Source organism: Myxocyprinus asiaticus, chromosome 1, assembly GCF_019703515.2.
Source record: "Myxocyprinus asiaticus isolate MX2 ecotype Aquarium Trade chromosome 1, UBuf_Myxa_2, whole genome shotgun sequence".
NCBI lineage: Eukaryota > Metazoa > Chordata > Actinopteri > Cypriniformes > Catostomidae > Myxocyprinus > Myxocyprinus asiaticus.
Window position 1 is genome coordinate 35,131,444 of NC_059344.1, and position 27,485 is coordinate 35,158,928.

The 27,485-nt window shown below is 38.7% G+C and overlaps 1 protein-coding gene across 1 annotated transcript in view; it reads left to right on the forward strand.

Annotated features, from left to right (window-relative positions):
- The first annotated feature begins 15,418 nt into the window (after positions 1-15,418).
- LOC127444157 (TOX high mobility group box family member 3-like) overlaps positions 15,419-27,485 on the forward strand; it is a 102,486-nt gene continuing 90,419 nt past the window's right edge. Inside the window, exon 1 of the mRNA XM_051703385.1 lies at positions 15,419-16,152. Coding sequence (XP_051559345.1) covers positions 16,054-16,152 — 99 coding nt within the window. The 5' untranslated portion in view covers positions 15,419-16,053. The remainder of the gene's footprint in view (positions 16,153-27,485) is intronic.

Here is a 27,485-nt window from a genome sequence, read left to right on the forward strand (position 1 = left end):
TCCGCATCTCTTTTGGATCAGATGTCAAAGTTTCATTAGTTCGTTTCAGATGTAGCATCTGTTTTCTCTCCGATTCTTTTCTTTCTAGACTAAAAAAGAAAGAACTAGGAGCGTCCATGTCCTGCAACGAGGAAAAACGGGCTCTGACTAAAGCTCCTTTTGCATGTTCATGAATAAGAGAACCTAAAGCATTCTTTTTTTTCTTCAACATTCCCACATCTGCTAAATTATTGTTACTTACACTCATTTCAAGTTGTTCAATGTCTCTTTCAAGTTCTCTAATAGTTTTCTTAAACAAACTATTATTGTGAGCAGTATAATTTTGACAGAACATTCTTATTTGGGTTTTCCCCACCTCCCACCATTGTACAATATCATCATATTCACTTTTCTGTTCTCTCCATTCATGCCACAATAAAACAAACTTTTCACAAAAAACTACATCATGCAATAATTTAACATTAAAATGCCAATAAAAACTAGAGCGTTGTGATTTTTTTAAACTTATTTCAAATAAACACAAATGATGATCAGAAAAACCATTCAGAGAAATAATAAAATAAAACTCTAGAGAGAATAATAAAATAAAACTCTATTATTCCTATTTCTACTAATATAAAACCTATCTAACCTAGCTGAACTAATATGTGCATTGGACACTTTAACCCAGGTGTACTGTCTTGCCTTTGGATGCTGTTCTCTCCATACATCAAATAAATCATAATCTCTAATAATATTACTTAAAACATTTACTGAGGGAGGGCAGGGTTCCTCTCCATTTCTATCTAAAGTAAAATCTAGGGTACAATTCCAGTCACCACCTAAAATTAAAAAAGCATTCTTATCAAATTGCCTTAAACCATCTTGTACTTTATTAAAAAACCTAGTTCTCTCTGCTCCATTATTTGAAGCATAGATATTAACAAGTACAAACAGTTGGCCCATTATATCAACTTGAACAGCTAAACACCGTCCCCATTCTATCTCACAAGAAGAAACAACAGTCATATTTAAATTTTTCCCAAATAAAATAGCAACACCCCCACTTACATTAGAGCCATGATTAAAAAAGATATTTCCTTCCCACAACATTTTCCAGTCTATTTCATTTGTCATGTCACTATGAGTTTCTTGTAAAAAAAATAATATTAATGTTCTTAGTCTGAATATATTCTGATAAAACTGCCCTTTTATTTCTATCCCTCCCTCCATTAATATTAATTGTTCCTAATTTTAAGCTCTCCATGAAAAGAGGGAAAAGAAAAAGAACAAGAAGAGAGAAGGAAAACAATCTAAAACAAGACAGAAGATTTACCCCTCGTGACATTAACATGGTTTGGTTAGTCTTTTGGTTGAGGTTTTCCCTCTCCGTAAGTTTGTGACAATTTTCTTCAATCTAAACCATTTCCTTCTACTAAGCTCATCAAAACCCACAGACTTCTGTATTTTTCCCACTGAAATCAAAAACGTATTGATGTCTGGGAAAAACTTTCGCACTTCAACTGTTCTGCCAAATGTTTCATCTAAGAAATCATTAATTTATTTTACAGTGTAGAGCTGTTCATCTCCACACTGAGAAGGGATGTCCGACATTTCTCAGATAGGTGATGTTATCATCATCACCTATCTCTTCCATACCATCACTAGTTCCTGTCTCCTCTATCTGTGAAAGAGAAGACTGTTCTGCACTTGATGTTTCAAGAGGAGCACAGGGATAGACTGTTCTCTAAGGCAAAGCGTACATCACATGAACAAAATGTACCAAATAAATAATGTGCCAGATACGGCCCTTTCCCACTGTACTTTTCCCCAGAACTTGTACTTTTTGTTTTTTTCACACGAGGAACTATAATTCCTCTTAGCCATTAAGAGGGACTTTAGATTGACCTATTTAGCTTCTAGTCCGGGTTTCCACCCCCAGAAGAGGGACTGTGGTAAGTGCTGTAGCTTGATGCACAAAGCAATGAGAAACACGAAGAATCGGCAGCCGCCATGAGTAAACAAACTTATTGCTGGGAAGAGTACTGGGAGTAGTGTGCTCATTACCTTGGTTAAAATAAATAAAAAATGGTTTTCAAAAACACCAGTGATATTTTATGGTTTGGTCCCACCCTGAGATAGTAATCATTCATTTAAGCCTTTTGTCTCATCTCATTGTGTGTGTGCGGGCGGGTTTGGGTGGTTTACAAGGACATTTTTTTAGGTTACAAACTGGTAATTACAAGGGAATTATGCTATATGTGTGGTTTATGATGACATTTCTAGTGTCCCCATAATTCAAATCACTTAAAAAACATACTAAACTATATTTTTTGAAAATGTTTTTTTGTGAGGGTTAGGTTTAGGGGTAGCGTTAGGGGATAGAATCTATAGTTCGTATAGTATAAAAATAATTATGTCTATAGAGAGTCCTCATAAGGATAGCTGCACCAACATGTGTGTGTGTGTTTGTGTATGCCAGACACATTTTCATTCATTAAAGTATGAGTTTTGTTCTTAAATTCTTTTCAGAGACAACCGTCAGAAGGCACCATCATCTTTCCCTGATGTGTTAATGCATCTTGCATTTATAAATCCACAACTTCATTGCTGATAATGTGGAATAAAGTGGCCTTGTATTTGGATAAACTAACCATCAGTGGTTTATCTATGGAAACCAGAGTCTGTATTCCACATCAATTTCCACAAAAACACTAATGACAGATTAGTTTAACCTTCTGATCACATTACAGTGAATGTGGAGTGTAAAAGCCAAATCTTCCCCTAGCAGATTTTGAGGAAAGCTGACTGCAATTCTTTTTGAGCTCTGGCCCAGTTCTCACAGTCCTACACAGAAAACTGCAGTGTAAAATATGCACAAGGTTATTTGAAAGGATTTATGGCATGTTAATAGGGCAACAGACTTCACATTCCTACTTCCTCTTCTTGGACTGTTTATTCACTGTGCTAACCTTAATACTGCCACCTCTCACATTCCCATTTCATTTCTTATCTGATTGGATTTCCAAAAACACTCACAGAGCCAAGACTAGTGTATATGCGCACACAATCTATGAAAGCAAAAGGGCAAAACATTTCTACATCTTGTAATCACTTTCTCAAAAGGTCAAGATAAGGGCTGAGAGAGTAAGATTTCAAATTCAAAGTGTATTATAGACTTTGCCAACCAACTGATTTCTTTCTTTCTTTCTATCTTTCTATCTGTCTGTCTGTCTCTCTGTTTTTCTGGCATCTCCTTTATTCAATTCTTATGCCTTACATGCTAGGGAATAAGAGATGAATGAAATCAAAGTTGAAGGTAAAAGAGAAAAAGTAAGTAAGTCATGGAAGAATGAAACATGTCATTATATGCTGACAGAAAGGCACACTGAGGCATATAATGTAATTACTTCCCAACTTTCACAGTGTGTCAATCACGCCACTATCTGCTTATGCTTTAATGGGATATTGAAATGTCCTCTCAGCTCACAGGCAAAGAAGGCTCCTGCTAATTAGTATAAACGAGGAGCATTAAAATGAGTAATGCTGTGGAGGACAGGTTTTAATTGAGAATAATATAACGCTCTATCCCTCAAATTAATCAAAGCCAATATCTAATTGCTCATCAGACTAATGTCACCACAAACCTTTTATTTCCTGTAAATTTTGGACTAAGAATGTTTCTTTGCTCTAATTGATATAAGATAAATATACTGACAATTTAGAGTAAGGTGCCATCCACACTTTATAACACAGTGATTAACAGAACTTAGGAGATAAGAAATAACTAATTAAGCAGTTTCCAGTGGTGTGGTAATGATATTTGTCAGTATAGTTGAGTTGAAGTTTTAGGGCAGTTTTGTAGAAATGGGCAATGTTTTACTATTTATGAATGCAATGAAATACCACGTCTTTATCAAAAAAGTGGGCAGAACCATAGCTTACTTGTCTTACATGAATGTGATGTAACAATGAACAGTCTGATATGATAGGTCAAAGAAAAATTGGCCATGCATTGTAGGTCACATTGTAGTTCTGAAGCATAATCTTGACTCCCACTCCCTCCTCCCTATGCAGACACTTTCCTTCTTTATTTAATAATGGTAATTAATTTACTGCAATCACAAATCCTCTTTAATAACTGTGTGTAACATAACAGCAGGTAGGATTTTTTTTATAAACCTCTAAACATCCTGAATAACGGCACAAAAATGTTGAAGGAATATTGCCTATGCGTTAGGCAAAGATAATTAATTATTCAGTCCGTGAGAGCAGTAGTGGTTCTAGCTTGTATGGCTCCCTGGGCGAAACCCGCTTCAGCACGCCCCCAAAGTTGCTGACCAGTTGTGATGGGGGGCGTTGTGAAAGATGCCACCCTAGGTGGCTGCCCATGTCACCCATGCCTAAATCCGCCACTGCGTGTGAGTCCTCTCTTATACAGTATGCCATTTCCAACATAACCAAGAACAATTCAACATTGCAGCAAAATATTACCTACATTTTCACAATACAAAGAGAACTGTAATGGGAGAAAATTAAGGCGAGAGAGAAAGACATCTTAGGAAAAGGGGGTATTGAGAAAAACAAAGCACTTTTATCTCTCTTATCATTACTGAATGCTGTAATAGAGGCGATGGCCCCTGAGGGTTCTACGTAAAATTCAAAGACAGCATATCCACACTGCATACTGCAGTATCAGCCATGATGAGGGAGGGGTTGAGAGAAGTGGGAGTAGAGACTAAAATCTCATAAAAACATTATTTGTAAGATAAATAGTTCAATAGAGCGAAGAATATGTTTATCCAACTCTCATCCAAAGTGACTCAAAGCATCAGCTATACCCAAGCCCAAGAAGAGATGAGATAACTTTTTAGTTTCTTACTCAATTCTATGGTATGCCCTTATACAATTAAAGTTTTAAATATTTAAGCCATTGAGTTTGGTCATATAAAAGGGTCATATGATTATTGTAGATTGCAGCAATGTTTAAATAATTGCAATAAAGACATATTGAATGTTCTTTAGATGTTTTGTCTTTTTTTTTTATTATTATATTTATGTTGAGGTTTGGAGGTGTTTTGCTCATTTAAATATGTACGCAAATGCATACATTTCAGAACTTGTTTATTTATTGTGCCAAATGTATCAGGCCCTTCTTCTGACTTGTGAGACAAGCCAAACACTTATTCGATGACAATTCAACTTTATTGCATTACAAAAGGAGGAGAGATCAAAGCCCTTAGTGGCTCATAATAAGAGTATGTCAGACTGAAGGCCAAGCCAATCACAAAGACCAAACAGCCTGAGAATATTACTGCTGCTGCATATGAATCCATGTATAAAGCCACTGTGACGAGGAGGAGGACTGATCAGTGGGAGAGCGAGATAAGGGGCGGCCGGAGGCGCCGGTTCAAGAGAGAGAGATGCACGTGGCCGCGCTACACATTTGTTTGTTGGTTTTAAATTTACCATTAAACTTTATGTTTACTGTTCTGCCAGTTCCTGCCTCCTCCTTGCCCGTCCTTTATGTGTAACAGTGGTGCCGAAACACAGGAGGGAGGAGGGATGCGCTGTCGTGGAGTCCTCACAGCTGCCATCTGCCAGGGGAGCAGCTGCGGCCATCTGCCTGGGGACAGAGGGGTCGATGCCGGCCACCGAGAGCCGGAGGAACCGCAGCCGTCTGCCGAGAAGGGGAGGAGCAGAGGACCTGCTGTCGTCTGCTGGGGGAGGAGCTAGCTGGCGTTCGCCAGAGGGCGGAGGAGCGGTTGAGGACCGGGCGACAGTGCGTCTGGGAGCCGGCAAGCAAGTTCTTCTCTCTCTTGTGTGTGTCTCCACTTGCCCTTTTCCTCCTACCACGCCTCCCCTCGTATCTCCCCCAGATTCATAAGAGGTGGGGTGGGCCACCGGCTGACAGAACGGCCGGAAGGGCAGCGTCTCCCCCAGATTAGACCGATTGAAGGAGAGGAGGAAGCATGTTGCACGTTTAGTTCGGTAATCTCGTTTAACGAGGAGAGAAAGGGGCTGCATTAATTAAGAGTAAAAGTGACTAATGACATTACAATTACATCAGGACATAATTAAAACCTGTAATTACTTTTAAGCTATGTTGTCTTTTTTGTATATTCCTTGATGATCATACACAACAGCCGTTCAACATGGCTAAAGTCTAAGTAGACACGCTGATTTGAATTATAATTTGATTTGAAGTATAATTAGACATATATATATATATATATATATATATATATACCTTTATTTTACCAGGGTTATTCTAAATCTCTTTTCAGAGTGATTTTCTCTTTTGATTTAATTCAAAAGACTCGAATCACGAGTTAATGACGTACAGAGAAACATCATCAGGAGTTAATTCACTCCACTAAAGATTGACCAAGCTAAATGTGATATTTATTGTAATAATATATATATATATATATATATATATTTTTTTTTTTTTTTGAGGAGTTTGTTATAACTTTAATCTACAATAGTTATGACTTATTGATTTTCTTTAATAAACTTTTTTTTTGTTAATAAATGTAAATAAAATTAAAAAAAATAATATAGAATTTGAATGTTCTTTAAACGTTTTCAGTTTATTTATTTTTTTATAACTTGTGTTTTAAAAAAGTGTGTTTATTATAGAAAATGACAAAATTCTGAATGAATATTAGCCAGCAATCTTGAATGATGTAAACACAAAAAAAAAAAAAAAAATATCTATGCTAAAGAGTGGAATACATTAAATGTCAAATCAAAATGCGGACACCAGACAAGAAGCGCCACACTGCATCGTGGCTGGGACACGGCACAGGTATCAAACATAGGGCACATCGATGCGGTTCAGGTGGCAGACAGTACACACAAAGTTATCAAGGTTTTTCCCTTCAAGAATGAACAATGCTAGAGTAAATAATCTATGTACTTTGATAATGATTTGTGTTGAATCAATGGAAAATATGTGAGCTGCGCTCCGTGGCACGGCAGAAATTTGAGCAGCCTCTGGAGTCGTAGCTGGGCACCGCTGATATACGGCGAGAGACGACGGCTGTGTGCATACCTTCACTGAAAACAGTTGTTTCGAATTTTAGAACATGCCATGTCATCCGTTAGACACGTCTGGTGATCGACCCACTTAATAGTATCATTGGGGGCTGACCTAAGAATACAAAAGACTGTGGCTGAATTTTGAGTCTTGAGCTATACGCAATGGAGCAAAGCTGATTTGTCAGTTTGCCAAGGTCACTGCAGTAAAGACACTCTTTATCAGAGTCATGGCAGAGAATAATTTAGATCTCTGTGTGGAAAAGTGATGTTGTAGGGTCAGTGGCCCAGAAGAGTCACACTTAACAAATGGAACATGATGTGTGTATGCTGCTTAGACAACACACAAAGACATGATTGAATTTGAAAGACCTTTTAGAAGGCATTTTACTACATTAATTCAAGTGCTTTATTCAAATCATACATTATTTTGGACTATATTAAAATACAGCTGTAAAAAATTTGCATTATGTTAAGTATTTGCCTTGTTTTATAATAAGCACAGGAGTATTGAGATATGAACATTATTGATGGCACTGATGCCTCTTCTTCTACGTCCACATCTGTTCAGTCTAATTGGAGCACACTGCCACAATGGAGAGATCACATGCTTAATATGAGGGGTGCATAAATAAAGATTATTAGGTTAATTAATTATTTTGCATTTATTATTCTTTTATACCTCCACATAATTACTATGTGCTGCTATAATTGAATTTGAACTTGTGCCAGAGAGGGATAATTTGTTTTCAGGTTACCAAATGGTACCGGGTGCAGAGGAAATGACATGAAGTGTGTTTGCAGCATAATTCATCTGCGCTTAGAGGCTGATACTGAACCCACAGAGAGGAAATTAATTCAGTTTCCCTTTTGCCACATGGGCAAACAACATTACACTCACAAATAAATAATAACAGCGAAATCAAAGATGCTCCTACGCACATCAACTCGGGTGCATTCATCACCACACATATCAGATGCAATAACAACAACATGGAATGTGGAACACCCTCTTTATCTGACTGTCTATGTGTGTCCATGCATATGTGTGCAGATTACATGTGTTTGCCTGTCTGTGTAAGCACGTTTTTTTTGTATGAGTTTCTCTCTGAGAGGGAAATGGATAAAATGTCTATACACTACATGCATTTTTTCCCCCTTTTGTAAAATCATTAGGCACAAATTGTCTCCTTTCACACATAAAAACATCTCAGTTTTTGACTGTTATTGTGTAATATTATGCATTGCACATCTTTAAAGGGAACACTGAATACAAATGATCATAATTGCCAATTACTTTCCAGCTGAGCCTGTGTTTTGCTTTTGGAGTTACTTTCATATCTCTCTGAGGTTTAGACCCATGGGATTACAGAACTCATCACAAACCATAATGTACTGTACATGCATGGCATTCTCAAGAATAGAAGACCACGCATACTGTGTCTTGCGAATTGGACACTGATTGTCTGAATAGTATATATATATATATATATATATATATATATATATATATATATATATATATATATATATAGAAAGGTTTTGGTCTTATTTGTCACAATCAGTTTGTTTATAAGCACAGTTATAGTCAAGCTACAGCAGGTTTTTGCGTAGTTGAACTACAGTCTTCATGTGTCTGCCCAAGCATACATGACAGTGTGTAATGTAAATACACATTTTCCAGCTGGAATCTTACGTCATATTAGCACGCAAAACAAAAACAACAAAGAAGTCAGATATCTAGCTTCTCAATGGCGAGACTCACACAACCAGCACAACATGTAAAACATTACATCCCTGCACATTTCTTACATTATTTACACTTTAGTTTTGGTACAAAATCAGAGGAATTATTGTTTTAGTGCATGTAAGCATACTGACTAAATATGATCCAAATCTTCATTACAACCAGGGTGTTATCTGATCACAAAGTAATAAGTAACTGTAATCTTATTACTTTCTAGCAGTGTTATGCAAGCTAAGCTACCCACAGAGACTATTTAGCTGAGACGGGCCACTTCTATTAAAATGAATGGGAGAAACTGGAACATCCAATGGTCAACGGATGTAAAAAAGGAAGTACTCACAGGTAAAAGACCCAATCACCTTTTAGATACAGACATCACCTGTCAATCAGTCTGAGAAAGTGCATGCGGATTAGCTAGAAAATCGCAATCTGAGGTAAAGAAGCACAATTTACGAAGCATTGTTGTCATATTTTACTGCTGATTTGAAATATATTCTTTGAACGTAATCTTGAACAACCATTTTGGAGATTTCAGTGTGTGTGTGTGTGTGTGTGTGAGAGAGTGTGAGAGAGAGAGAGAGAGAGAGAGAGAGAGAGAGAGAGAGAGAGAGAGAGAGAGAGAGAGCACACCTGGGCAATAACAATCCGATATCTGATGGTATCAGAAGGTAATACTATGGTACTTTGATATACAACTACCATATTTATTTACCATTCTGTATTTACATGGTGCTTCAAAGTACTTCAAAGAATACTACCATGGTACATCGATATATGATTACCATATTCACATAACATTGTATTTACATGGTGCCTTAAGGTTATTTAAATAATATCATGGTACTTGGATGTATGAATACCATATTCACATACAACTGAATTTATATGATGCTTCAAAGTACTTCAAAGAATACCATGATCCCATTGTACTTTGATATATGGTTAGCATTTTCATATGCATTTCAATGCATATTCTTTCAATTCAAAGAATACCATGGTACTGCCATGGTACTTCGCTATATGATTACCATATTCATATACAAGTACCAGTGTATATGGTGCCCCCAGGTAATAGTATATGTCCAAAAAACGTGGTAATGCCATGGACATTTTTTGGTAGGTTTTTGTGTAGCCTTCAAAGTGTTTTTATACTATTTTGGTTGGAAAATGTCTTTAAATGCAGTAGTCGTTCACTAGCTGCACGTGTTGAACTTAATAAAGACCTTCTTCATCACTGGCAAACGAAAGATTTGCAGTTCCCTATCTGTCACTCACTCGACATTGTGACACTAGGGGTCACTCTTGGGAGCCAAGACACCTCTGGTCTTTAATAAAAGGCCAATGAATATTGGCGAGTGGTATTTGCATGCCACTCACCCGGACATACGGGTATAAAAGGAACTGGTATGCAACCACTCAACCGCCCCTGTTCCTTTCTTCCCGGAAGTGCATGAAGAGCTGACAAGGTCGCGGGAGGCACTTTTTACTGCCCCATCCTGATTTTTTCAGCTTCCCCGCCCTTACTACCCTCGATGGTGGGGTGGCCAAGGGCTATTCGGCAGGGTGCACCTGTGCCCGCAGAGCACCGCCACCTGGCGCGGGTGCCCAAAGCCCCCATCCAAGGCCTGTAGGTTTACGTTGTCTCTCACGGCCAAGGCCTACGGTGCCTCTGGACAAGCCGCCTCCGCCCTGCACACCATGGCTCTCCTGCAAGTCTGCCAAGGCGCTAAAGGAACTGCACGAGGGTAGTTCCGCCCCAGGATTGATGCAGGAACTGCGCTCGGCGACCAACCTCGCTCTCTGAGCGACGGAGGTCATGGCGCGGTCTCTCGGGCAGACGATGGCCACACTAGTGGTCCAGGAGCGCCACCTTTGGCTCAACCTGGTTGAGATGGGTGAGGCCAACAAGACACGATTCCTTGCTGCCCCCATTTCCCAGATGGGCCTATTCGGCGACACAGTCGAGGACTTTGCCCAGCAGTTTTGGTTGGTAGAGCAGTAGATGGATGCTAGCCGGCATATCCTGCCCCGGTGAGGCTCAAGATCCCGCACCCGTCTACCTTGGCACCCGCCAAGGGCGTCCCCCTGTGGTGACTGCACTGGCTCTGCTGCAGCCCGCCCCTTCGGCCTGGCCCCGGTGTGGAGCCCACCGCAAGAAGCAGACACCACCATGAAAGGCTTCAAAGCGCCCTTGAGACGGGTGACCTAGGGACAACGAAACCCGCTGCTCTGGAGCTGGTAAGCAGATCTCCATCTTTTTGTTACCTTTTGCATTTAATTGCGCTGCATTCCCAAGTGGCTGCAGTACTCAAGAGCTCAGCAAGAGCTGTTTCCTTGTTTCCTGGGTCACGTATCCGGTGTGCACGGCCATCATTACGACCATCGCCCACCACTATTTGGCAGGTTTGGCGCTCCAGTCGAGTTTTCGGAGAGACTCGCTGCCGGCCCAGTACACGCGCTAACTAAGAGCCCTGTTCTGGGGTAGGTGCTCCGCATGTGGCGGTTCCCTGTAAGGCTAACCCCATGTGATATACAGGTGCATCTCAATAAATTAGAATGTCGTGGAAAAGTTCATTTATTTCAGTAATTCAACTCAAATTGTGAAACTCATGTATTAAATAAATTCAGTGCACACAGACTGAAGTAGTTTAAGTCTTTGGTTCTTTTAATTGTGATGATTTTGGCTCACATATAACAAAAACCCACCAATTCACTCTCTCAAAAAATTAGAATACATCATAAGACCAATAAAAAAAACATTTTTAGTGAATTGTTGGCCTTCTGGAAAGTATGTTCATTTACTGTTTATGTACTCAATACTTGGTAGGGGCTCCTTTTGTTTTAATTACTGCCTCAATTCGGTGTGGCATGGAGGTGATCAGTTTGTGGCACTGCTGAGGTGGTATGGAAGCCCAGGTTTCTTTGACAGTGGCCTTCAGCTCATCTGCATTTTTTGGTCTCTTGTTTCTCATTTTCCTCTTGACAATACCCCATAGATTCTCTATGGGGTTCAGGTCTGGTGAGTTTGCTGGCCAGTCAAGCACACCAACACCATGGTCATTTAACCAACTTTTGGTGCTTTTGGCAGTGTGGGCAGGTGCCAAATCCTGCTGGAAAATGAAATCAGCAACTTTAAAAAGCTGGTCAGCAGAAGGAAGCATGAAGTGCTCCAAAATTTCTTGGTAAACGGGTGCAGTGACTTTGGTTTTCAAAAAACACAATGGACCAACACCAGCAGATGACATTGCACCCCAAATCATCACAGACTGTGGAAACTTAACACTGGACTTCAAGCAACTTGGACTATGAGCTTCTCCACCCTTCCTCCAGACTCTAGGACCTTGGTTTCCAAATGAAATACAAAACTTGCTCTCATCTGAAAAGAGGACTTTGGAACACTGGGCAACAGTCCAGTTCTTCTTCTCCTTAGCCCAGGTAAGACGCCTCTGACGTTGTCTGTGGTTCAGGAGTGGCTTAACAAGAGGAATACGACAACTGTAGCCAAATTCCTTGACACGTCTGTGTGTGGTGGCTCTTGATGCCTTGACCCCAGCCTCAGTCCATTCCTTGTGAAGTTCACCCAAATTCTTGAATCGATTTTGCTTGACAATTCTCATAAGGCTGTGGTTCTCTCGGTTGGTTGTGCATCTTTTTCCTTCCACACTTTTTCCTTCCACTCAACTTTCTGTTAATATGCTTGAATACAGCACTCTGTGAACAACCAGCTTCTTTGGCAATGAATGTTTGTGGCTTACCCTCCTTGTGAAGGGTGTCAATGATTGTCTTCTGGACAACTGTCAGATCAGCAGTCTTCCCCATGATTGTGTAGCCTAGTGAACCAAACTGAGAGACCATTTTGAAGGCTCAGGAAACCTTTGCAGGTGTTTTGAGTTGATTAGCTGATTGGCATGTCACCATATTCTAATTTTTTGAGATAGTGAATTGGTGGGTTTTTGTTAAATGTGAGCCAAAATCATCACAATTAAAAGAACTAAAGACTTAAACTACTTCAGTCTGTGTGCATTGAATTTATTTAATACATGAGTTTCACAATTTGAGTTGAATTACTGAAATAAATGAACTTTTCCATGACATTCTAATTTATTGAGATGCACCTGTATATCTTCCGCTAGTTCGTTTCCCTGCTAGCAAACTGTGTCTTCCTTGGGCAGAGCCCCTCTGCCCCAGTCTCCATGTTTGTAGTAACTCCTCCCCCATTGGGCAGGATCTACCTTGAAGGCTCTCCACATGGTTGGAAAGACTGTGTGATGTATTCTTCCACTTAAATATCCTCCCCTCTCTTTGGGCGAGGTGTGGTCTCCGCGGTGTCTTCCCGCGACTAGATCTGGTGGCCCAGTCGGATAATCCCCCTTCTTTTTTAGGGAGTGGAAAAAGGGAAGGGGAAAAGAGGCCACGACTGGGTTAAGCCTGTCTCTATCTTTGGGTAGTCGACTTGTCCCCAAAAAGGGCCGTTCGACTTGGTGCGCTGGCTATGAGGCACACAGCAGTCTGCCCACCACACACCGCCAGTTCACGTAACACAGTTTAGCCAGTTGTGGCGTTTCGTATAGGGACCCCTAGTGTCACTACATCGACACAACGTCGAGTGAGTGACAGATAGGGAACGTCATGGTTACTTGTGTAACCTCCGTTCCCTGATGGAGGGAACGAGACGTTGGTCCCTCCTGCCACAACGCTGAACTACCCGCTGAAATGGCCGGACCTTATATCGGCTCCTCAGCATAAAACCTGAATGAGTGGTTGCATACCAGCTCCTTTTATACCTGTATGTCCGGGGGAGTGGCATTCAAATACCACTTGCCAATTTTCATTGGCCTTTTATCAAAGACCAGAGGTGTCTCGGGCTCCCAAGAGTGACCTCTAGTGTCACTACATCGACACAATGTCTCGTTCCCTCCATCAGGGAACGGAGGTTACACAAGTAACCATGATGTTTTGGTATCCATTGGTTGTAGATAAATATCCACTGCAACCTGCATTATCTTTTTTTCCGTGTTCAAAAATATTCAGTTTACGTGTTTAGAGAGAAACTACTGCAAATGATTCAGCAGTGCTCCCGTGAGCTTTCTTACTCATTCAGATTGAATCACAAATCCAATTCAGACCGCTTTGCTATCACGTGGGACCAATTCATTATAAAAAACTGACTCATATTAGTGGTTCTTTTGTGAACTGGACATTTTTTGTTTTGATATAAAACTGGTGATGGTAAACACTCGGTACATGGCATGATGTAGAGGTGTAGCTTTTGTCAACACTACGCTGCTACCCAATGAAAAATATAGCTTCGCTATACTGAAAAGCTACTTGATTTAAAAACTCGCTATTGAGAAATGTAGTTAAGCTTATAGCTTCACTTCTTGTAGTAAAGCTACTGCCCATTACTGCTTTCTAGTCTAAATTAGTGTAACATATTTTAATTTAAATTGTTGTAATTGATTACAGTGACTGACTTTCAATAAAAGTTAATTATTTTTAGTACATTTCTTAGGTTAGCTACACATATTTCTGAAATTATATTATTTATATAGAATATATTTAAAACATGAATTATGTTCTTACCGTTTGCACATCTGTTTCCGTGACTACTGAAGGGACAAAAATTAACAAGTAGGAAATATTTTACACATTTTGAATTTGTTGAGGAGAAAAACAAACACTTTTCAGTAGTAACTTACTGTAAAAGTAAAGTAATTTGTTACTTTTTCAATTAAGTAACCATTAAAGTAAATTTTAGAGAAGTAATCACTAATTTTTGAGTAACTTATCCAAAAGTGATTATAATTTGGTTGCTTGCATAAAATTCAATGCATGGATGTTGTAAAGTCATATTACAAGTCTAATGAAATGGCTTCAAAGTGAAAAATCAGAAAACAACAACGTTTTAAACCATTCAGATCACTTTGTTATATGAGATTGTTTTGCTGATAACCCTTTGCAAAATGCCTACAATGGCTGCGTCCGAAATCAGGAAAATGCTGCCTTCGAAGGCTGTATATGGAGGCAGGATGAAAATAAGGTGCTTTTCAAACTGTTTGGAGACCAGTTTCCTTAAGAGTTCCATTCATTTAAAACAGCTGTCAGTTAAGCCATTCACTGATTAAGCAGCAAGGCAGCAAGTCAGCTGCCTACGTTTTCGGATGCAGCCGATGTGTCTTTAGTTGCCAGCCCCTGGTGGTCACATTAGGGCAGGCTAGCCACGTTTGATTTGGCTACAAGGACCTACAGTATTTGACAGTTTCTCACCAGGATTTTTTTTTTCTTTGCAACTGCCCCCAAACTCAATGCACGTGCTTATAACTACTAACCACTTTCCATAACACAGTGCGTACTCATGAAAATATCTTGGGAAAAGCTGAAGAGGAAATGGCCAATCTGCATGCAAATACTGTGCCCTAGATATTCTGTCCAAACACCCACAATCTAATGAACTGGGCTAAATGTTTTCTCTGGCAAAGTGAAGTTATGAGGTTTGACTATATCCAGTATGTTTTCCTCCATACATTTTGAAATCTGTGATAAACAAACTCTATCGGAGTGTGATAGGGGTGTGGCAAAGGGTACTCGGGGAGTGGTCGCAATGAGCCCCACTCTCCACATCTTCTTTCATACTCCTGCCATCGCAGCTCGATGTTGGCTGAAGTAAACAGAAGACCATTGGCTGTCCAGATTCCCTCAAAACAGCGCTATGATGAATATGCAAACACCGTTTCCCAAGTTTCTGTGACGGACTAACAGTGCAGTCGGAGAGTATTATCCACGTGTGTGGAGCGGTTAATTTGATTCAATTCGCTAAGCGTTGAGAAGTAAAAGTGATCTCCAACTGACCTGCATTGCTTCATTTGAAACGCAAAGTGTGGATTGATGGATGCGTCTTTCAAACACTGAGCGCGGGACCAACGTTTTGTTTTAAATTCAGCGACTTTATGTTTCTATAAGTGTGTATCTTCTCTCGTGAGCGGAGTTGCTGTTTGCCGGTATCTCGCTTGTCTTTCTTTGTGCAACTCTTCTCTAAGCATGCTTGAACCTCGCGGCGCACGGGCAGTGTGAGCATCGCCAAACCTTCCTCAACATCCCCAAACTATGGCCAATGATCACAGTTTATAGAAGAGGATTACTTAAACTCCCGAAGTCACCCCTTTTACCCATTCTCTTCACCCTTGATCCGCCTTAAACCCAGTGTCCCCTCAGTCACCGCGGCTGGATTGTTGAGGAACAAGCGAGCGAAAATTGCGCCCTTTTCATAGAGCAGCGCGAGAGGAAACATGGATGTATTTTATCCTTCAGCCGGAGGGAATTCTCTTCCCGGGGACCCGCAGAACTTGGATTTTTCACACTGCTTGGGATACTACAACTACAACAAGGTGAGAGACGCAGTTTGAACTCCTCAGCTGGTTCCTCAAACCTAGAGGCGAAGTTGATTCGCTGTTTTGTTTTCGAGATCATCACAAATGTCGAGACTTACCTGGGGCCACACACTTTTTATTTTTTTCATAGAGTTTGCGTAAATAATGGACACTGTGGAGAGGCTTAATGAATTGCTCTTGATGTTTCCAGTGCTTTTACTTTCCAAAGCACCAACATCATATAGAACAGGTGGAAGAGCGGCTGCTCACCTACTCTTCAGTTTCAGTCTTCTGATATTTCTCCTAAAGCACTCAGTGCAAAACATTATTATAGAGAGTTCGCTTGACAAGATTCGAGCACGCTTTTTCTTGTCCCTTGACAACTTTCTCAATACCACTTTACATTAAGGTTGTATTTGTTAACGTTAAATACACAAGTTAACCCGAACTCAGCACGTTTAATAGGCTACTTTATTTTTTAAATTAAAGAGTTATATACGGTAACATTAGTTAATTTATTATGAACTAATAACGAACACATTTATTTTTTATATAAGTTAACATTAATCAAGATTAATAAGTGCTGTAGAACTCAATATTCATGGTTAGCTCATGATACGCATTAACTTATGGTAACAAACAGAACCTTATTGTAAAGAGTAACCAATTATGCCCTTCTGATGGTAGTTAAAGTACAGTAGTTTCTACCAATGCCCCATATAGTACTGTCGTTTAGATTTAGGTCTGACACAAACCATGCATAGTATGCTTTTAAATCAGCAGTTAAACTGACTTTCAGACAAAGGGCTTTCAGTGTTACTGGACAGTGAGTGAATTGTTCTGCCTTACACATTCTGCTTGATATGACATGAATGTTTTTATGTGCTCTTGAGGGGACAGTTGTGTGATTTCAGGATTTTAGCCCTCTGTGCAAATTTTGTTGTTCGCTAATTCACAAAACCATAAAATCATATGTCAGAATGTCTTAACTGGAAAGCCATCTTTGTATTAAAGGAGCATGATGTTATGAAAAGTTTATTTATACAACTCTAGACTGAACTATTTTGACCTTGTTAATAGTGTCAAGTGACACAGTAATGGAGCGCAAATCATTGCAAATCTGCCTTATTGTTAAAAAATAAAATCCCTTGTTTTCCCCTAATTAAATCTAACAAAAACTCATGTTGTAGGATATAGCCTATTATTACCCTGTTACGATGTATTAAGTGTACTGTGGGACAAGGCATGTTTATGTAACTTTGAATAGAGATGGATATAGTTTTAGAAGTACACTACAGGCTATGGTTTTGCAATTGCTGGCTGTTCTACATGGTATCTATATCAGCTAAATACACAATTGTATCACCCTTGATCAGCCTACAGCATCTTTATGAGAAGTTTAGACCCACCAACTCCAGCCCGTGCACTACTTTCTGCATATTTAGAACTCTAATTGGCTGCCCCCTTAAATGAAGTACAGGACTTATAGTCACTCCGCAACCACGGCACAGAACTTATAATGTACTCAAACTGCAAGGCAGTAGAACCATAGCTCATTTAATTACTACAGCATAAACCATAACTGACAGCGTGCTGCTGTTTTTATTGAATGGCAAAGGGGTTAAGGTTGGGTTTTATTTAGGGCTACTCGATTATGGCAAAAATCATAATCACGATTATTTTGGTCAGTATTGAGCTCATGATTATTTAACACAATTACTCATTGACTTTGGAAACATCATGCATTTATTGAACTTAAAAAAAATAAATAAAAAAAAACGTATCTTTTTAACAGTGGATTTCCTTGAAATTGAAATGTAAACTGCACTGGGTAGGTGAGGAGACTATTGTCACATGATAATTATTTTATGTTACATATGGTAGTCAAATAAAGGAAAGCCTCCATCGCCACCATTAACAGCAGGGATGCTCACACTTCTATGGAATGAGATATAATTTTTCATCATTGCAGCAAGATCTACCATGTACAAAACAGGCTATACATTATCACAATACCAAAATTTCAGTAGTGAAATTTGACGATTCTCAATACAAGATTCAAAACGAAAACAAATTATAACACAATTTAATTTGTTAATTATGGAAGAATTGTTTCAAGTTCATAAGTAATTATTCAAGACTAGTAAACAGTCAGTAATAAAATAACAATAAAAAAAGCAATGAATAAAAATAGATTAAAAATAATAGAACAAAAAATACAAATTAAGAAAATTCAGTGATTTTTATTTTTTTATTTTTTATTTTTTTAACAGCTTTAAAAGTTTTTAACAGCAGTAGTCTATCAAGTATTCAAGGAAACATTCAGAATGAAATGCAACATAAAACTATTACTGGTCTTCACTGTATGATTGATTATAATACATTAATACTTTTTAAAGCTACTAAAGTTACTCAGTCAAGGGCAGTGAGTGTTTTCTCGTTTTCTTGTTATGGTTGTTTGATTATTATAATGACACACTAGACGGAAGCAGGTCTATTAGCTTACATTTACACTTACAAGTCCGACATTTTAATACAAATCCGCTTTTTTCTCTGCTGTTTACATTCACTTTAGACATCACTCTCTGTGTTAACATGAATACCTCATCAAGACGGGCATTTTGCCGGAATTTTGAAATGTATTTGACCGTTCAGGTGCGCATTAGCGCGAGCATTTTCAGAACACACGTGCATGTTCATAACACACACATACACCGCCTGTCAATCAAACAGGGCAGCTGTTACAGGATCACTTGCGATTTATAAAATTATGCTCTCTGGATTATTTTCAACAGCAGAATGCATATTTTTTAAACTGTACCCCAAACCTAAACCTAACCATAAGTAGAGTATAAATGAAATGTTAGAGTGAAAAATGCAACCTCTGAATCACGCTCGTCACTGATAATGCAAACACAATTACTGGTTTCAATTACTGGTTGCTGACGCAACGCACTTCCAGTCACGCTTTAAGGGAAGGTAAACACACAGGAGCCAATGCAAAAAGGTTTGATAGTGCTGGTCAGTGAGTCCGGACAATGTGGCCGATCCTAGGGTACTGAAACTCTTAGAAACATCATGCCGACTTCCCGTGTGAACATGTTGCTTAATATCACCAAGTGTGTACCTAACGAAGATGCTTGTTTTTGTTTTTGTTTTTTCAGATGGGGCATGGATAGGGCTTCAGCAAACAGGGTGTAAGAATACCTAAAAGCTTGTTTGATCAAACTTATTTTAACAAAGTATTTAAGAATGTTCCCATGGAAATGCAATATGCATGTAATGTATTGGTGTTTATTGGGTTGTTTCAAACAGCTCATGGTGCCTCAAGAGAGTCATCCCACACTTAACTTTTGTTCTCACTTGTATTGCTTCCGCAAATGTCCTGGCTGTGGAGCCAGTCCAATTTTTATTAAGTTCACATCACAACAACATCAAATGTTTCAGCCATCAAATGTTTCTTTATATCTAGAATAGAAGCAAAATGACTGGCACAAACTTAGGTACTGTACTCAAACGTTACAAAGCCAGACACTGTATAAGAATCAGATGAGAAGAAAGTGGCAGAGGAGAGAAAGAAAAAGGAGATTGGGATGCAGAACAGTTCCAAAATGTTGAAAATGAACCATTTGCTTTGATGAGAAAGGTCAACAATCACAACTGATTTGCAGACAGCCAAAAACTAGAAGGGTGTGCACCGTAAACAGCTGTGACATTTAAAAATAATAATTTTAGTGCAGTTATGAAATACAGACAAATTCATGCTTGGAGCTATAAGTTCTTGATATAAATTTTGGGCTGTACCCTTGAGGCAGCTATAAGGGTTCATGATTTGTGTCTGCAACCACACTGGATTCGGTGGATTCTAGGGAATGAGTGTGGTTTGTGCAGGAGCATTGGGTTTATGAAGAGAACATGTGGTAGCAGTCAGTCAAATCTACTAGAAAAGTGTTCCTGATGGCTTAAATACACCAATGCAGACATATTTTTTGAATGCAATGTGACTTTACCTTTCTCTTTTTTTCTTTCTTTTGTGGCATTTTAAATGGCACATTTGTGTATTTGGTCAATTTTAGGTCTGCATTGAACAACAGCAATGAAATGTCAAAGACAGATCTGTCACACTAAAGCAAACTCTCTCTGAGCTTGTTTTGTAAGTACTTAGCTTGTGGTAGTTGTTACATAATGTCAGGTAGGACTAATTTGCATCCTACCTGAATTGTTGTTTTTACTCTGATACTTTGCAGATGTGTAATAGAAGGATCCTTTTTATTATGCAAAGGCAGTACATTTGACTGAAAAAATTTGAGGCTGTTGCAGAGGAGAAAGTAGTATAACCATTACAGGGATAATGAGACAGCACATTTTGGCAGGGAATGTTTATCTGAGTCCGACTTTCATTTGGTGGACGTCAGCATTCCTAACCCCATTCATTCACTCTCTCTCTCTCTCCCTCACCCTCTCTCTCTATGCAACTCTTTCTTTCTCTTTCTCTCTCAATCCCCCTCTCTCATTCTCGCTCACTCTGATGAAAAGCATCATTCAGTTATGCATATGATGGTTGAATCTCTTTGTCTTGTTGTCCCATAAATGATTATGTGCATATGCATTTGGAAGTGTACATCAACACATCACTTAGGAATGGCTGTAACATTTCACACACACTTGGTCTTTTATTTTTTAAGTGTAAAAGGCACCATGTATGTTGTACAAATCATACAAACAAAACCATACAAGACTACTATAGCCAACACTGAGTTTTTTTCTTTATACAATCTCCGGACATTGAATAACAACTTCTATGAGTTTACTCAAATTGTATAATCAGAGATTGTTCAAATTGAAATTTCAAATTACATTGTAACATGAGATCAAGTTAAAGAACAACAATGCTTTTTTGAAAGGTAATGACAAGTAGTAAATACTGATAGTTGGACTTCAATTAAAAATCCATGCTTTTGAAAATTTTTCTTTTTTTTTTAAAATGATGTCAGTACTTCCGTCACGAGTATTGCTCAGGATTACATGCAGGAAAGGTGGAAACAAGCTGACAGCAACTGGAGATAGAAAATTACAGTGGAGACTGCATTCAGATGCATGCATTCACTCACACATACTGTAGACTCTCCTCCCCTCGGTATATAGCTTTTCCTTTTGAGGCCTAGTATTGATCCTCAAAGCAAGGGTTAAATTAATCCCCATACACGTTCTTACATTCAGATCTGTGTACAGTGTTTTAGTGTACACAGTGAGTGTCATTATACACATACACAGGAAGCAGGATACTCTCTGATTCATGAGTTTTAATTTCTGTAACCCAGTACCTCTTTGTCGGGGAAGTGGAGATGTGTATTTGTAGAAATTCGTGTGTCAGATTCTTTCTAAATGGATTCTGTTTGACAGTGGAACAAATTTGTAAAATTTTACTGAGCATCAGAAATAAGAGAACAAAATATTTTTCAGGCTGTTCATTGGAGAAAGATAAAATTCCTATCACATCCCCAAACACAATATTTGATGGAAAGATAGTATTGACAGCTGAAGAAATGGCAGCTGTTTGCTAATAAGTGAACTGAAGATACAGTTTCCTGTGCCTATTCTTGATACACAACACATCATTTTGAGAGCGTGAGCATGTGTAAGTGTTCAGTGAAATGCTTTTCACTGCCAGGAATACTGATGTATTTACTGAAAGTGGAAATATTTCATCAGGATACGATATCACCACTATTATGTCCTGAAATGGCAGACAGATGCAAAGGTTGTTATTTGGCAGGGTTAATGTAATCTGCTACTGAAAGTTCAGATCTTGTGCTGACACTCAACAAAATGACACACCAATCAAACTGTGTTCCCTTCATTCATGTTGTTGCAGAAGTACTGACTTCTCAGGTGCGCAGTCTCCTCCTTGCCTCTATTTTCTTTTCTTTTTCACTCTATTGTCTTTTATTGATCCGTTTCTTTAAGTGAACTTAGACATTTGCCTCCCAGACAAGAAGACATTTGAGGGTAGTTGTTTATGCCCTGTATTGTATAATTTATGTACTGTATCTCATTTAGAGGTGGGAATTACAAAGTAACTGGTGATACGATATAATATTGATATTTAGGTCACAACACGATATTATTGCGATTTTATTTTTGGTGTATTGCAATTCAAAACTACTATATATTGCGGTATTTCACTCAGTGTTTCTCATTCGTCTTCATTGGACTTAAGAAAACTGTTTCCAAATCACCAAATGCATTTGTGATGAGGAGGAGGGCGTGGCCGGGCCATGATGGAGCACGGCCGGCGCTGAGTCAGCTGATCAGTGGGAGAGTGAGATAAGGGGCAGCCGGAGACATTTGTTTACAGTACTGTTTACTGTTCAGCCGGTTCCCGCCTCCTCCTTGCCTATCCTTTAACTGTTACAGTGGTGCCGAAACCCGGTAGGGAGGAGGGATGTGCTGTCGCGGAGTCCTTGATGCTGCCATCTGCCAGGGGAGCAGCCGCGGTTCCTCCGGCTCTCGGCGGCCGGCAGCGACCCCTCCGTCCGCAGGCAGACAGCCATGGCTGCCAAGAAGGGGAGGAGCAGTTCCATCCGCCAGGGGCTGAAGGAACCTTGACCGTCCGCCGGAGGTGGAGTGAGCTGGCGTCTGCCAGAGGGCGGAGGAGCGGTTGAGGACCGGGCGACAGCGTGTCTGGGAGCCGGCAAGCAAGTTCTCTCTCTCTCTGTGTTTTCGCTCGCCCTGAATCGGGCGGGGGAGGATTGTGACGAGTAGGAGGGCGTGGCCGGGCCGTGATGGAGCCTGGCTGGTGCTGAATCAGCTGATCAGCGGGAGAGCGAGATAAGGGGCAGCCGGAGACGCTGGTTCGAGGGAGAGAGACGCACGCGGCCACGTTGCATGTGTGTCTGTTCATTTATGTTTTATGTTGGGTTTTATCATTAAACGTTATGTTTACTGTTCAGTCGGTTCCCGCCTCCTCCTTGCCTGTCCTTTAACTGTTACAGCAATGTTAAATTAATATAAAAGTGCCAGTTTACAAAACAAGGCCAGTTTATTTCCTAATATCAATGTACAATGCAAAGCCATAAGCATATAAGACCATAATGGTTCCTTATTTCTGTGGTTAGGTCAATGTAGCTGGTCTTTCTAAAAATAAATTATTGTATTTATGAATACAATAGTAGCCTAAACACTTAAAAAAAAAAAAAAAAACATTTATTACAACACAGTTTCACCTAAAAGGTTAGCCTAATTTATTTGATACTAAAATTTTTGTCAAAATAACAAAATAAGTTAATGTTACTACTGTAAAATCGTAACAAATTTTAGTAAGGGAGGGTGATTATGTGTAAAGCATGATAACTGCACATTGATTTGGCAAATAGAAACATTTTGCCCATCACCACATTATTAATGTGGACAAATGTAAATAATAATATCGATATTTGGCGTGCAAACATCGATACAATATCACGTGGAAAAATATCATGAAACTTTAACATAAATATTTTTTTCCCCACCTCTAATCTCATTGTGTGTGTGGAAGTGACTTAGCAATGTAGCAATATAAGGTGCCGTTCACATATAACCTGGCCTTGCGTTAAACCAGCTAGTCACAGCACATCAAACTGAACATGCAGCTGTCTTGAGATAAGTTCTCTTATACACACCGTTTAAAAAAAATAGGATATAGGCAGGCGTTTACATCATGAATGTAAATGAGTTTTGGTTGTTGTTGATAAAGATATGTATCACGACATAGGCCTACACATTATTGTTTATACAAAGGAAATGTTTCGCTATTTACCAGATGTTTTCAACTTGGACGGATAATTGCACAATACTGCCCATCATTTTGACAGATAAAAAAAAAGAAAATAAGAAAGAAAATAAGTTAAGGAATCTTGTCCACAACCGTGAGAAAAAGGGCAAATTTTAATGCAAATTATCAAAAGTAACTACTTATGTATAAAAATTGTATAATGATTATTTATGGTACAACCTCTAATTGGCATGCTCATTCCCTACCAGACCATACTCAAAATGGCTGACACATTTCTACTGATATATTGATTTAACTGGTTTACCACCCACCCTATTTTCTAACGTTTGTTTATAAAGAAACAAAATTCCAAAACAGTGCAGACTGACGCAATTGCTCATCCTATGTGAACGGCCTCTAATTCACTTGAGTCCTCCACAGCTAACTGTGACCAGTGCCCATCTCAGATGCATCAGTGATTGATGGAAGAAAAGGTAACCATGCCAGAACAAGCCTGAGGCTCAGGAGCTCATTTACACTAACCCCTATCTTCAGCACTCTTTAGCATTCACTATGATTGATTTAGTAGCTGGCTGATATGATGCTGTGTGGCTGTGCAAATATATGTAAATTTGTAGCTGACACACACCATTAGCCAGGCCAGATCATGCTCTATAAATCACGTCTTTAATCCTCTACATGATGCTTCCTGTAAATGCTCTTCATCCAATTTCCTCCTATATCACCTACATGCCACATCTGGGTCCTATATGTCGATTTTTTTATTTAAGTGAGCCAGATTAAATAATTGTCTGTTTTTGTGGGTTTGTTCCTCACTAGAGATATAAGTGAATATTTGATTAAATAAACCTAGTGTGATGTTATTCCATACACATCATGTAGCAGAGCCACTTCTCTTTGTGTTTGCATGTGTGTGTGTGTGTGTGTGTGTGTTTTGATTAGGAGAGAGAGAAGGTAAGAAAAAGGCATCATTGATCCCAAGCTGCTGAAAACTGTCACCAAATCTTCCCCTGAGATTGTGTTGAACAAATGTTTGATGGCTCCTCTTCAAGACAGGAATGTGCCCCATGCTAAGGGCACAGTGCCTCTGACAACACATTGTGCCAGTCAGCTATGTGGAGAGGGTTTAACATGTCCTCCTCCTTTTGTTTAGAGCTGAGCTGAAATTCTGATTCTCATCCTGTTCCAAAATACTCGCATTGAAATCGCATTGTTACAAAACAAAGGGTGCCAATCTGGAATGCTGATCAGTCGAAAGATATTCCAGTTATGACAATAGCTTCTGATAAGAGCTGAGGTAAACCTTTCCATACATTTTTTTTTTTTTTTTCAAAAAAAAACAGGTCACATCTGTCTGTCATTGTGTGGTTACAAAATGTCTTTGTCATGTTGAGCAAAGAAAATTTTATAAAGTATTATTGCTACTATTTTTAGCTACTTGCTACATTTATAGAACTTTTAAACTGGAGTTAATGATTACATAGAATATTTACTTTTCATATCCAGTAATATTAACACCTAGCTACTGACTGTAAAGTCTCATGGCTGTGGATTGCATGTGTATTGATATAAAATTCAAAATTGTAAAATTGTTTTTCTTCAAAGAAGAGAACGTGTGTCTGAATTTATTTTGTTCTGTCTATAGCTCTTCAAGTGCAGTGTTTCTGAGATTATAATTGGACTAATGATTGCTCTCATTTCCTTTGACCTTTTGTACATCATTAAAGCTAAAAAAGGGAAGACAGACCATTTAAAGAACTGTCTGGAAAGTGTATGTTCACTGTAAAAAATGAATCATTGGGCAAACTTAAAAATTCAACACAACATGATGCAGTACGATTTAGGGCTGCAACAACTAATTGATAAAATCGATAATTATCGATAATGGAAATCATCGACAACGAATTTCATTATCGATTAGTTGGATATTTGCAGTAAGCACGGAGAAGCCCCATCAGTGACGTCACTTCACAGCCCAGTGAAAAATGTGTTGCGTGATAAAACTCATTTGAAAAACAACATAGACAAGCTGTAGCGGAAAAACATGACCCAAGTTGTTCAGTGCACAAGAGCACTTTATAAACACTTCAAAGAAGATAGTATACAGTTTAATGTGGAGCGGTTGCTGCGTCATGTGCATTTACAGAGTGATTGTGCAGTTTGTTGCACTGAAGAGTTTTTTCTCTCCAGCGCATCACTTACATTTTACTGCTATTGTCAATGTTTTATAATGTAAACATGTCATGAATTCAAAATCAGCCGTGTATTTCGCAAAACTTTTTGTTCTTACCACAAGCGAGTTTCTGTTAAACTCTAACGAGCAAGCGAGCGCGTGCATCCGTGTCAATCAAACCGATCGCAATGGAGAAAGAGAGCGCAATCATTTTGATTAAACTGTCCAACATCATACCACGAGTTCAGTTTCAATGTAATCAATTGTGCAGCTTTCATGGATATCAGACTGAAGTCTCAGTCAAGGTGTGCTGGTTTTTAAAGTGTTTTCTCCTGCCCATGGAAGCGCATGTAATACAGAGAGCACCGGGATAAGTCTTTTCAGTGAGAGAGTGAATTTGCACAGGGTTTACAGATGATTGTACTATATTAAACTGTATGCAATGCTGAATATAATGTATAATAATGCTAAGGGTCCTCATATTTGAAAGTCCTCCTGATAATGCCACATGTAATGTCTGATTTCACTAGTAAATTTATACAATGGCAAACATTATTTTGCTGGATAAACATACGCAATTTTTTTGAAAAGAATAGTTTAGAAACATGTAATCAGTGAAAATACTATTTTAAAAACTATAATATTAAAATACTTAAATGTATATAATTAGTGACAGTGTACAAGCATACTGTATGAGTCTAACATAATTATGTATTTTTCAGTTGGGCAGAATTGTTAATATTTCTATTCTGGTGTCACTATTGCCTTCTGCTGGGCTAAGTTTTGTCCCACTAGATGCCCTATGGATCATTTTACTCTTTACTGATGAGCATTTTTTTTTTTTGTTAAGTTTTTCAAGTTAAGCAACTGTTTCGCAGATGTCCTGAAAGTAATAATAATAATACATTTAAACTTAACTTTTTATGATTCAGGCTTTGTTCAAAGTTTTGTGAGAGTAAAGAATTGTTAATTCAGTAATGTAAATCAAACCAAATCCTTACGCCCTTTATCATTTCAGTTTTTGAAAAATCATATTTTAATAAAATACAGGAAATAAAATGTTCATTTTTATCCAGTTAATCGTAGTTCACTAAATGCAAAAATTCTTGTTGAGAGAACTACTCATTTCTAGTTCACCCAACTCACAATTCACAATGTGAGAACTTTCATTTTGTCACCATTTTAAGTACTTTTATATGAAGTTACGAGCAATCTTTTTCTCTGGAGAGGTATGTCTTGCGAGGCAAGGTGGTATGAACAATTGTTTGATGTTGACACAATAGACCTCAATTCTTAATACACAAACCTCAATAACAGTGACTATCAACAAACCTCATTAAGTTAAAAGATGAGCTCCTAACATCACCATACAGCTATTAACTAACAGTGCCAAAAACAACAAGA